The 13,725-nt window shown below is 33.7% G+C and overlaps 2 protein-coding genes across 2 annotated transcripts; one reads left to right on the top strand and one right to left on the bottom strand.

Annotated features, from left to right (window-relative positions):
• Positions 1-549: 549 nt before the first annotated feature.
• LOC144546325 (protein VERNALIZATION 3-like) lies at positions 550-2,719 on the top strand. The gene is made up of 4 exons (XM_078294873.1): positions 550-813; positions 996-1,057; positions 1,821-1,861; positions 2,291-2,719. The coding sequence occupies exons 1-4, from the start codon at positions 625-627 to the stop codon at positions 2,521-2,523; spliced, it is 525 nt and encodes a 174-aa protein (XP_078150999.1). The 5' UTR covers positions 550-624; the 3' UTR covers positions 2,524-2,719.
• A 4,975-nt stretch (positions 2,720-7,694) lies between these two features.
• LOC144546128 (putative F-box protein PP2-B12) lies at positions 7,695-8,629 on the bottom strand. The gene is made up of 2 exons (XM_078294655.1): positions 8,330-8,629; positions 7,695-8,222 (listed from the first exon to the last, which is right to left on the bottom strand). Exons 1-2 carry the CDS (start codon positions 8,627-8,629, stop codon positions 7,695-7,697), a joined length of 828 nt encoding a protein of 275 aa, XP_078150781.1.
• Between the last annotated feature and the right edge of the window lie 5,096 nt (positions 8,630-13,725).

Here is a 13,725-nt window from a genome sequence, read left to right as displayed (position 1 = left end):
CCATATGACACACTAATGCTCAATATATTATAAACTGTAAACGGTCACTTTTAATTTGAACATAGAATTGATAGTATATTACATAGTAAATTAATTTATAATAATATATTGTTTGATTATCGATAGAATGATTTAATTTGAAAATGAAATGTCTACGTCAGAATTAGCTCATACTTTTATAATAATTTTAAAAATAATATTCATGTATGGACCGGCTTTCCACGTGGACTACTTTTGAATCTCTAGCTCCATGTCAAGTGGCGTATCTGGACTACTTTGGAATCTCCAAATTCTCTCACTCTTGTTCCCTTGTTCAACTTGTGCATGAAAGATTCTTTCCTAACAACTAAAAGAAGACGCAACATCTCTTTTACCTATACCATGTAAGAAGACGCAAGCATAGTTAGCTAGAAAGCTTTGCATCAACATGACAGACTAAACCCAATGATCACTAACCAATTAGACAATAAAGGCTGATAGCAACCCGTCTCATTCCCCCCTCTTTCCCTCTTCCTATAAGAAGACTTTCCTAGTGCACTATTTCTTCAAGCAATCCTGATAGATTGAATTCAGTAATTAGCTAGTTCAACTTAGTTGTTTCAGTTCACTCACAAGTTCTCTGCAATGACAGACCCTTTGGTTTTGGCACATGTAATTAGGGATGTGTTGGACCCCTTCAGATCAACAGTTTCCTTTCGAGTGTTGTATAACAATAGGTTGCTGTTTAACGGGACTGACCTACGACCATCAGCGGTTGTGAACCGACCAAAGATTGAGATAGGTGGTACTGACCTACGAGTTTTCTACACAATTGTGAGTTATCTTATCTTATATGTATAAATGTGTGTATACACACCCACACACTACTTATTAAGTACATACCAAGTTGTTGATATTAAAAAGGAACTCAGTCAAAATGTTCTTTTCAAATGAAAATATCTTGTGCAGCACTGTATTGTTACTTTCCTTACCATTTTTTTCTTTTACTTTGAAAGGTATTGGTGGATCCTGATGCACCTAGTCCATGTAACCCCAACCTAAGGGAGTACTTGCATTGGTGAGCTCAATATATATAAAGGAAGGTTCAAATGCATCCATTTTTTTGTGCCTCCATCATGCCTCCATTTTTAAAAACTTAAATAACTCAAAGTTTAAAACTAAAACATCAAAATAAAACTATTAGATGTGATCTATGTTATTTTTTCTATGTGCTCATAAAAAATTATCACCTTTTGATTTTGCTTTTATATGAATCAATAAGTTGAAAAATCAACGTCTATAAATTATTCACATTTAGTATACATTTTTAGAAGCTCAAGATGACAACCAAATTGAAATGTCATATTTTTTTACACGTGCATAGATAAAATGATGTAGTTCATATCCAACGGTTTTATTTTGAATTGTAAGATTTAAATTTTGGGTTAAAGTTTTTAAAAATGAAGGCATGATGGAGGCATTTGAACCCTCCTCATATATATAATCTAATTTTCTTATAGTTTTGTTGAATTTACTGGCATTGACAATATTAGTCTACTTTAGAATCATGTATAGAAGTAGTTTCTTATATTTATATGATATTGATTTTTATATATACATGCATGAATGTGAATGCATCATTTAGTATATTATATTACATTTATATATTAAATGTGAATTAAGATGATGTTTGAATTGTGCACACGTACAACAATAATGTTTCATGTAATGGAATATATTTAGGTCGTCTTAGTTTGGTTAATTAGTATCGACAGTACTTAAAACGGGAGAGAGACCATGGACATAATTATTTTCATTTTTTATAATTTTTTTTATCATAGGATGGTGACTGACATCCCTGGAAGCACAGATGTCTCCTTTGGTATGTCAAATCTTTTCATCATTTTGAATTTATAAAATTCTATTATCTTATGATTTTCTTTAATATTTTTAGATGCAAGAGAAAAACGTCTATTACAGTTTTTTAAGCATTGCTCTTCATGTGAAAATAAAGTGTTCAGTTAATCAAGCATGAAGTACGCATAAAACAAGCCCTGTTTATTTATTAACACTCAACATTATGAAAATATTATAATATGATAACAGACATGCACATGATTATTTATTAACTTACCAATTTTATCGTAATCATGTTTGCAAAGAAAGTTTAAACAGAAAAATTTAAGCACTTCCCAGGTATTTAGGCATATATCATTCATTATGTGTTGTTTTATTGCACCAATATAGCACTTCATTAATCTGTGATTTGATGCTATAAAATTGTTCAGTAATTACTAATTATATAATCCAGGAAAAGAGGTGATATACTATGAGAAGCCAGAACCAAGATCTGGAATCCATCGCATGATTTTCGTGCTGTACTGTCAGCTCGGTTGTTCTACAGTATTCCCGCCTGACATGCGCCATAACTTCAAGTGCCGGAGTTTTGCAAGGCAGTACCACCTCGATATTGTTGCCGCCATGTACTTCAACTGCCAGAGGGAGGCTGGCTCCGGTGGAAGGCAATTAAGGCCTGACAATTAGATGCTAATATTAATTGGCTATAACTGCATAAGCACAGTTCATGCTTATCTATGCTTAATTAATGTTGATTGTGTGTAATTGTATGTGTATCCATATTATATATGTCAGTTTCTCTAGGGAGAATAAATTTGTGGCAACTCTGGATGATTTGCTAATATTAATTATGGAAGATATATGGATATAATGATCTTATGCATCGTCTTGTTCTAATTAATATACTAAAATAAAGATTAATATCATTAATCTGTTAGAATATGTTAATTTATCCATCAGAAAGAAAACCATTCTATAAGAAATTTGGTCACGTGGGTTTGGTTTGGCTGCAACTCCAAGTTAAGAATTGAGTAACAAGCAATTGAGGAAGGTGATAGCTAGGTTTAAAAGCAATTAAAGTAATGCTTTTTATATGAATGGTTACAACTTACATGCACAAAATCTATTTAAATTTTTTATGTTAATATCAATTGTTAGAAGGTTCGATATTGTTTTTCACCCAAAAAAAAACAATGCGGATTATGCTTAATTGTGAATTAAGAGGTAATATTTCGTTAACATGTAAATTCATTTTAATATTTACTAGGATTAGATCTCGCAGTTCGCACCAGATTTATCTAAACTACAAAAATACCCGATCACCATATTTCAATTCAGTAATTCATGAACAAAAAAATGTTGAAAAATCCTGACCAAAGTGAGAAGAAATGGGTTCAACTTGGGGCCCCGATGTACTATTTATAATAGCGTCCACAACTTTAAAAAATTCCATATATTCACGTGATCACCTGCTAGTTGCGGCGAATTGCATTGCTTTCTTTTTCAAAGAGCTCATATTCTGTCGTAGATATGTCACTGCTATACAGGTAATTAAGCCCTTTTCTCGGTTGTGTACACAATATTGTGCTATCACTATCAGGTCCTTGATGTATACAGTTGGGTGGGAATTTGAATACATAATACAGAGTAGAATTATGCACTACTACAGAAGTGGGCTCTTTTATCAGGTAAAAAAAAAAAAGGATTTAATACACTATACTACAGAACTGTAGACTTCTAACGGTAAAAAAAGAGCATCTAATAATGCTTTGCTCACCGCTAGTAGTTAACCTGATAGAACAGGGGGGGGGGGGGGGGGGGGGGGGGGGGGGGGGGGGGGGCAATTTATAGTGTATTCTAAACGTTAGCATAGGAGCCACTTTTTCTAGCAGCACGACTACAGAAAAACACTTTACCATTGGTTCAAATTGCATCCCACAATCGGATTCCAAACTGATGGCTATCTCCCAAATAGGAAAGGTATACATATATGCCATTGGGTCAAATTGATGGCGTTCAGCCCCACCGCCATCAGTTGAAAATAAGAGATAGATGACAATAATAGTTTTTCGGTCATTAAATAAGCCGTTCAATATATATAGAAACGCCATCGGATCTACTTTGGTAGTGAACCGATGGTGATTCTACATATGGTTTTTAATTTCTGACGCCATTCAATAGCTGCGCTATATGTTACTATTTTTAGCCGTTGGTAATTATGTGAATATATGTTTTCAATTATGCTTTTATTAGGGTCTAGCCTCTGTGTGTGTGTGTGGCTACCATACATTGCAATGCATAGGCATTTTTGTACATTAGACTATAAATCACCGGATTCAAAGTCCAAATAACGGATCCAAACCGTTCATCTTGTTCTCCATATTAATATTTGTTTGGAGACCAAATTTTACATTTTTTTGGAAATTTTTACTATTTTTTTAGATTTATTGAAAATCGCTGTTTTTTATGGTCCAGATTTGTCTAAAAAACAACGATTTTCAATAAATCTAAAAAAAATAGTAACAAATTTCCAAAAGATATAAAATTTGGTCTCCAAACACATATTAATATTGAAAACAAGATGAACGGTTTGGATCAGTTATTTGGTCTTTGAATTCGGTGATTTATAGTCCAATATATAAAAATGCCTATGCATTGTAATGTTTGGTAGCCACTGATATATATATAGGGTAAGGCTAAGGTGCTATGGGTTGCATAGAGACCTATGGTGCTACGGCTCAATATTCGAGTTTTAAAAATCCAAATGGTCGATCCGAACCATCCATCTTGTTCTCCATATTAATATGTGTTTGGAGACCAAATTTTATATTTTTTGGAAATTTTTTACTATTTTTTTAGATAGGTAGAAAATAAAATATCTTAATGGTGCAGAATTTTTTAGATCAACTGATTTTCTACCTATCTAAAAAAATAGTAAAAATTTTCCAAAAAACATAAAATTTGGTCTCCAAACACATATTAATCTAGAGAACAAGATGAACGGTTCGAATCGACCGTTTCGATTTTTAAAACTCGAATATTAAGCCATAGCACCGTAGGTCTCTATGCAACCCATAGGACCTTGGTCTTACCCATATAATATATATATATATAGATAGAGTAAGGCTACCATACATTGCAATTATATCCATTTTTGTGCATTGGACTATAAATCATCGGATTCAAAGTCCAAATAACCGATCCAAACCGTTTATCTTGTTCCCCATATTAATATGTGCTTGGAGACCAAATTTATATTTCTTTGGAAATTTTTTACTATTTATTAAGCCACTTTGAAAATCGCTGATCCAATGGTGCCTTTTGATTTTACTGTTATAGTTGGATTAGCAATTTTCAAAGTGGTTTAATAAATAGTAAAAATAAATTCCAAAAAATGTAAAATTTGGTCTCCAAGCACATATTAATATGGAGAACAAGATGAATGGTTTGGATCAGTTATTTGGATTTTGAATCTGGTGATTTATAGTCCAATGCACAAAAATGCCTGTGCATTGCAATGTATGGTAGCCTTACTCATATATATATATATATAGTGACTAATGTGCATTAGGTAGCATATGGGCTAATATGCATACGGTCCAAATTTGAAATTTTAAAATCCAAAATGTTGATATGAATTGTTCATATTGTTCTCCATATTAATGTGTTTGGAGACCAAATTTTACCTTTTTCTGATTTTTTTTACTATTTATTAAGTCACTTTGAAAATTGTTGATCCAACGATGGCTTAACAAAACAGTAAAATCAGCAGCCACCGTTGGATCAGCAATTTTCAAAGTGGCTTAATATGGAGAACAAGATGAACGGTTTAGATTGACTTTTTGGATTTTGAAATTTCAAATTTGGACCGTATGCATATCGGCCAATATACTACCGAATGCATATTAGTCACTCTCTCTATATATAGATATAGAGAGAGTGACTAATGTTATGGGCCGAAATACATACGGTCCAAATTCAACTTTTCAAAATCCAAACGGTAGATCCGAACTGTTCATCTTGTTCTCCATATTAATATGTGCTTGGAGACCAAATTTTACATTTTTCTGAATTTTTTTACTATTTATTAAGTATTTTACAAAATTGTTGATTCAACGGTAGCTGCTGATTTTATTGTTTTGTTAAGCCAGACTACTTCTAATGGTAAACCCTCTCCAAATTCTCTATCCCAGACAACAATCGGAAATTCCACCGATTTGAGTTTGAGGAAGCCTTTAGCTGCCAAGGAATCAAGCCATTGCCGAGTCGATGCCTTGATGAGGTATTTGTACTCATCAAACACCGAGACGATCCAGTTGTAATCAAACGCCTTGCAGAGGGCGGATTCAACACTAGCTGGCCCCCAAGCCGCTGTGTCATCTAGTACGAAGCTCTGCATGAGGGTGGCCTCTACCTCTGTCGAGCGCAAAGTGCCGATCAGTTCTGTGATCGGTGCAAGATACGCCATTGTCTCCGCAGCAGGAATGTGGTTGCGAAAGACCGATCGGGAAGCACGGAGAAGATCGATCGTCCCAATGCTAGGTTTTGCTCTCTGCACTGGTTCCCGCATTTTCTGTGGAAGAGAAGTAGAGGGGTGTGAAGTGCAAAAGCGTCCTTTATGGCCAAATTTATTACAAACAAAGCAAAGGAGCGCATTGCGACATTGTTGAATCACATGGCCTCGTGATCCGCATTTGAGGCAGATCGAATGATCTGGCGTCGATTTGGATCGAATTTCCTCCAATTTTTGTTTAATCATCGTCGATTGAAAATCAAGTGGTTGAGTAGCAAGTGGTGGTTGTTTCCGCTGTTGTGGAGTCTATTGGAGGGTTTTTTTGTAAGACCCAGACTCCATGTCAGAGCCCATTGTAATTCGAGGCGCCATTGATGGCCCTTTTGACAGCAACTGTAGCTCTCGTGATCTCGAAAACGGAATCATCGCGATTATTCTAGATCTTGCTATTACTGTTTTTTCGGATTTTCTCTGCTTTTGCTTTTGCTTTTTTTTTTTTTTCTTGTTCTATTGCCTAAAATCGTCCGAAAATCGCCTCATGTCATCACGTGGTGCCTCATCACCAGAGATTTGACTAGAAACAACTCTTTTCACTCCTTCCACTAATTGGAGAAATCCAGTTCCAATTCAAGAGATTTGACTAGAAACAACTCTTTTCACTAATAATTGTTGGATAGTAAACACCTTAGGAATTTGTATTATATATGTTCGTGGGTATTGACTTTTTTCCATGAGTTGTTAAGCGTCCACTGAAATAATCTTTTTTGTGCTTACTAAGAAAATTATCTTTGTCAGTGTTGTAACAGAGTTGTTTACACAAAAAGACTCGCGTAAACAAGTATGCACGGGAATTATGCAACAAGATACGATCACGGTTCTGTATGACCCATGAACGTTGGCAGAGTTAAGAAAAAGAAGAGATTACATTACATTTAAAATGCCTGGTCATCGCTTATATATTAGCAGGTTTAAACCAAATTGAATAGTTCTTGGCTCTGAATTGATTAAGCGACTATCCTCATCGTCTAAAAATTAATACCATATGCATTACATACCAACTATCCTCATCGTCTAATTATAAAAATAAAGATATCACACATGAAAATGCAAATAAATAAAGTTTTTTTTTTTTTGAGAGAAAGATGGAGATTTAGCCTTTCAAATTCCAATATCGATAAAGAATTTCCTATGCAAGTTTTGAACACGTGACCTCTCAAATGGAATGTATTGACTTTTGCCACTAGACGAAACACTATTACTCTAGTGTCCACAATATATAATATAATGACATAACTCAAACAATTTTTCAGCAATTATCTCAACACCTGTAATTACTTTAATTACTTTAATCATCAGGCCTTATCTCAACACCTGTAACGGTTAGCTCGTTTTTCAGCAATTTAGTATTGTCATCAAAGAAGTAGAAATTAAGCTTTTGATCCTTCCAAAAGGAAGTACTAAATTTTCCCAACTTAATTTCACACTGTCCATCTTCTCTCATCCGAGATTCTTGAAAAACACCTTTCTTGCATTCTCGGAAAATAAAAGGAGGGGCCCATCCACTTGACATGTCAGCACACAATCGCTGATAATTTTCGGAAAATTTGCGCGCAAGTGAGAGGAAAGTACTGATAAAGTCCAGATCATTGTTATAATTATTCAGCAAGTCATGATGAACATCAGGAATTGAGTAGCGTATTCTTGTGAAGATCATGTAGGTAGCATAGTTTGTTTCACGAGAAAGTTCTTTGCAATCAATCATTCCATTTATCCAAAATAGTGGAATTGCAGTCTCTCTTGAATCGAATATTATTATTGATCTTTTTGGTAACATAATCTTCTTTGCTCCACTCGATAGATCCAATCCGAAACTCTTTTTCACACCAAAGATGTAAAGAACAAAGTTAGACAGAATCTGCTAAAACATATAAAAAACAATTGTATCCAAAATGTTTACAAAAGAAGCCATTACAATCTCACCTTTAAGCCACGATCGAGATTGATCCAATTATGGCATAGGTGGAGGTAGAGCTCCTTTTTATTGAGAGGCAGTTTGTTTCCATCCATGTCAGCATGGGAGAGGATCGTTGAGAGATCTGCAGGCAGGAAGTGCTCCCACATATCATGGGAATCAAGCAGTGATTGAAATGTGGTGCATACAACTGTAGATCGGCATGCATCCTGTGGAGAGGTTAGTTTCATCACTGTCATGAAACAGTCTATTGGTAATCGAGAGATGTGGTTTTGTAGCTCTTGATTGGAAATGGCGGTGACTTCCATGGAATACAATTAATTAGTTTGAGTATTGTATTATGTAGAATATAAGGATGCGAGTAATATAATATAATTAAGACTATTTTTGTAGTTTGTGTATAATTATCCCTTAATATAGATTTGTATTTGTAGTATCAATATTGTAAATACTATTTATACCACGTAATAAGCTTTATATACAAGAAATTTTCATTATAATACAAGTAAAGAAGAATATATAGTCATCTTACTCTTATAGAAAATTTTCACATTTTCATAAACTGCATGTTCCCGCATGCAACAATGGATCAGAAATGTGGTATGCAGCTCTTTCTTGTCGTTGCTGTTGCCAGAAGAAATGGAGGTACCTTTGATTCAAATAAAAATTGGGATGCTAGTTTTGTATGCTGTTCGAAGATTATATGTCAAACATAGTTAAGACTGATTTGCATGGAAATATTTTTTATTTCTTTTCGTCCCTTTAGGTAACACAATAGTATAATGTTAGTTAAATATATTGCTATATCTCGCAATATAGATTTGCAGTATTAATATGTTGCGGATGTTATTTATACATAAATAGCTTGGGAAACAAAAGAATTTCATCATAATAAAAATCTATAATAGCCATTTAGTTTGCTGCTATAAAATGCGTATAAGACTTCTCCTACGGAGGTCTTCATTTGTACTTTGTATTTCCATCGTTGCAGAGATTTTCATGTTATCTACATAAAAAAATCAAGTATAACTTGCCAAATGGTAGGCACGAATCAGAGAATTGTATTTGACAAATTTTGTTGGGCTCAGTAAATTTTTTTGGGCCAACTTATCAAGTTGATAGTTAGAGGCCCAATAATTTAAAATGCATGAATCAGACCTATATGTTTCTAGCTCCTGTAAATAGTACCAAAGAAATTCTATTAGTTTGAGGCGCACTAATTTAAACTTGGATTTGATTGACTGTGTTAACCGCAAAGTAGAAGATGGAAGGATAACAGATGCAGTTGGTAGTTATTTCTGTCTATACAATTCACTGCACTCTGTATTGTGATGAGGTGACTTTTCTTGATAGATTCGATGAGTAGTTGATATCAGAATTATTAAACTATTATTTAATACATTGTAAGATTCAAACTTGAAGTGTTTAACACAATTTTTTATGTTGATACTGTACTGATATATGGTACGCTTAATAAAAATGATTATTTTTCATGTTCGTATTGATTTATGTCATCAAAGACCTGATTGAAACCATCGACGTTGTTAATTATGGGGACCAAATTCGACGTATGCATTGATCTTGTGAGCCAACTGGATGAACGGGTTGATGTGACCGTATGCGAGACAAGGAAACATATCATAATATGCATGGTGCTAATATATATATGTTTTCAAGACACCTTCCAAATTGTTTAATGTTGTGCATATTAATAAAATTTAGTCTGTCAAGAGGTTCGTTCAGGCTTATCTAAAGACGAAACTTAAGCCTTTTAATACCTGTTCAGCAGCACAAGTTTAAGCTTTCTTAGGCTTCCTTAGACCAGATTAAGCGTCTCTCCTTAGTACCATATCTTAATCCTACCTCCCCCTTCCTTAAGATTTCGATCTCCTTAGAGCTTCCTTAAGATACTTTTCGGACAATTATATCCTTCAAAAGCAACTGCTCCTTAGTATCCCGTCATTTTTTTATTGTTTTTCGTACAGCTCCTTAAGGAGCACCATCTTTTTTTATTGGCTTTTACTCTTTGACTCCAAATGATAGCACAAAGTCCGAGGCAGCAAAACAAAAACATCTTTCCATCTCTACTCGACATTATCGGTCCTCCAATAACAAACTCGTGAATCTAGCACCATACATAGCTTTCTCTCGTGAAGCTCTTTCTATAGACATCTCTTTCGACGGGTTTTCGCTCTCTCTTTATCAAATGTCACTACAATCTGATAGATTGTGAGTTTTAACTTCTGAATTTCATCAAATTATTCTAGTTTTTCTTAATATTTTCTCAAAATTAAGTTATTTGTAAGAAGAGATCGTGTATATTAGGACATAACAATTTTATTATGAATAATAATTTCATGTATTTATTTGGTGGCTGAAATACTTTTTTCTTTTCTCGTTGAACAAAGTGATCAAGAATTAGTAAAGTCAAGCTTTTTGAAATAATAATGCTTAGACACCGGACAGGACAGAGATTGATTGTTGGTTGATTTCTCAATTTCAGTTATTTAAAAATATATCTACCCCTTTTTTTTTATATATTGGTACAAGCCAATTTGTAGTAAGGACAAATCAAGCTAATAACTGTATTTTGTTTTTCATGTAGCTAGTTAATTTGAGAACCTTCAGCAATTTGTAGTAGGCCAAAACAAAATTGACGTAACATTGATTTTACTTTTTGTTTATATTTTTAGATTTTTGTGTTAGCATTCTGCTTAATCACTGGTATCGGCAGTATTGTATTTTCTGATACATGTACCAGTATCATACTGAACAATACCGCATCTGATACGATCACCTGATTTATTATAATACCAAAAAATTGTTAGTTCACAATACCAAGCTTTGCTTGATTTTATTTCTCTTTAGTTAATTGTGAGCATGAGGTTTTTCATTGCTGGATTTCTAATTAAGGAGGGGACGTCCCGAATGAATAATAACTTTTTAAAATTAATTTGTGTGCTTAAATTTATGAATGAATAATAATATATGAGGGTTCAAATGCACCCAAATGTACTCTATCTTTCAAATTCTTTTTCTCCGTTTTCAAAGTCCGAATAGTCAATCCGAACCGTTAGATGCGATCTACATATTAAGATGTACTTGGAGACCAAATTTTACATTTTTTTGAATTTTTTTACTATTTATTAAGCCACTTTGAAAATCGCTGATTTTACATTTTCTGGACCATTGGATCAGCGATTTTCAACGTGGCTTAATAAATAATAAAAAAATTCCAAAAAATGTAAAATTTGGTCTCCAAGCACATCTTAATATGTAGATCGCATCTAATGGTTCGGATTGACTATTCGGACTTTGAAAACGGAGAAAAGGGATAAGGTGCATTTGGGTGCACAAAAATTTGGGTGCATTTGAACCCTCCTCATAATATATTTGGAAAAACAATAAATTAATTAAAGTTATCAGTTAGCAAATACTGGTAAGTCTTGTTCTGAGCATTAAATTTTAGCTACATATAATTATAATCACTCTTGACCCTCAATCTAAATTTTATTGATTTTATTAACTAGAGTACCTTGAATTTTAGTTAAATGTAATTATTTACACTATATTATAATCTAATGAGCCTTCTTAATTAAATTGCATAGCAACAACGATACAAGAGTATTTAGATCTTTACATACAAAATAATATATTTTATTCATACTAAGTTTTTGTTCTTAATGCTACTACTTACCGAACAAGTGCTCCTTAGTAAGAATTAAAATCTGAATCCTTGACCTCTTAAGGAGAGTTGCTAAACACCTCCTTAACTTGTAATATTTATATGCAATTGGGAGCTCCTCTTTCATTATTTATTCGTTCCATCACGATATATAGGAATCTTTGCTCTTCTTTCAAGGGGTAGTCACTATATATTGGATTCTTTTCTCTTCTTTCAAGGGAGAGTCACTATATATAGGATTTTTAAATTTTGAAAAGTAGACGAATAAGATGCTTTTATTGGGTGCCATTATCCCATGTTTCCACGCATATATAATAATAAGATGGACAACCAGCTGCTATATAAAAAAAAAAATGGAATTCAAATACATGTTATTTCCACGCATCGAAGTCATCCAAAATTTTAATTTAGTGGTTAGATGTAACCTCCAATGAACAGGAATATGGACAGGACCAATGAACTAAATTTTTGTAATTAATGTCTGAGCCGTAGCCACATGACCTATTTAAACTTATTATCTTTAATCTGGTACGTCCATCAAATGCCAAATTAAAGAATTAGATCTAGTGTGCTGTTATTAGTGGAGAACCCAAAAGATTGAAACGGTTATTTGATAACACAAAGAGTCTCAAAACTTTCAATCATTAAAATATTTCTTCTGGCCAGTTTAGTTTAGAATTTAATCCAACAAGATAGATTATTGGAAGAATTTTGGAACCTAACTTTTTAGGTGATTATATTTTTATCTTAAAGCATTAGATTAAGTTAAAGTAAGTTATTGCATTAGAGTCCTTAAAAAAACATTATTCCATTAAGGAGGCTATCCTACTACATAGTGTAAACTGTAAATGCAATTGAGCAAGTAATAAATATCATTCCATCCTCGTTTGGCTAAATTCTCTTTTGTGAGAATTTTATTATTTTTAACTAATTATAAAAATGCCTAAAATCATTAATGGGAGTTTGTCTCCAGATGGTAACAAAATTTGATTTCAAAACATTGATCAAAATCACGTCCAGAAAAAACTATCTCCATAAGTTCTCATTGTGAGTGTCATTTGTTTAAGAGAAAAGGTAACATCCCCGGGCTACAGTCCCCCGAAAATCCCCGTGTATAAAAGCCTTCCCTTTTTAGCTTAGTTCTGACGCGCTTTCAATTGCCACAACTGTAATAATTTCAAGTACAATATGTATGTTTACAGAATAATGTGTATGTTTACAGGATAATATGTGTATGTTTACATGATACTATGTGTATGTTCACAGAATAATATGTGTATGTTTACAGGATAATATGTGTATGTTCACAGAATAATATGTGTATGTTTACATAATATTATGTGTATCTTCATAGAAGGTGGTTCCCAACACACTACTAGAATCCCCAATATTAGCAACGGTAGGATTTTGATTGTAGCAACGGCGTGCCCTTGCTACAAGCCCGAAAAAGACCATTAGCAAGCGCGGCGCTTGCAATAACTACCGTTGGTTAAAGCTCCCTTGCTAATACTCGGATTCTGATTTGTTGCAAGGGCTACGCTTGCTAATATTCTTGTCCAGGGTATTTGCAAGCGGGGCGCTTGCAAATAGCATGCTTGCTAATACATTGATTTTTGGAGCCCAACTGAGTATTAGCAAGGTTATGTTTTGTGGGTCCCACTGAGTATAAGCAAGGATATGTAGTGTAGGCCCCACAGAGTATTAGCAAGGAGCCAAGGA

Source organism: Carex rostrata, chromosome 29 (assembly GCF_964058835.1).
Source record: "Carex rostrata chromosome 29, lpCarRost1.2, whole genome shotgun sequence".
Lineage (NCBI taxonomy): Eukaryota > Viridiplantae > Streptophyta > Magnoliopsida > Poales > Cyperaceae > Carex > Carex rostrata.
The sequence above is the reverse complement of the archived record's forward strand: the minus strand, read 5'-3'. Positions and strand labels throughout refer to the sequence as shown.

Excerpts from the sequence above, each read along its gene's own strand:
- LOC144546325 (XM_078294873.1), top strand. The coding sequence starts at position 625 with ATGACAGACCCTTTGGTTTTGGCACATGTAATTAGGGATGTGTTGGAC. Across the intron at positions 1,058-1,820 it reads CTAAGGGAGTACTTGCATTG|GATGGTGACTGACATCCCTG; the intron begins GTGAGCTCAATA and ends TTTTTATCATAG. Across the intron at positions 1,862-2,290 it reads AAGCACAGATGTCTCCTTTG|GAAAAGAGGTGATATACTAT; the intron begins GTATGTCAAATC and ends TATATAATCCAG.
- LOC144546128 (XM_078294655.1), bottom strand. The coding sequence starts at position 8,629 with ATGGAAGTCACCGCCATTTCCAATCAAGAGCTACAAAACCACATCTCT. Across the intron at positions 8,223-8,329 it reads ATCTCGATCGTGGCTTAAAG|AGTTTCGGATTGGATCTATC; the intron begins GTGAGATTGTAA and ends GGTGTGAAAAAG.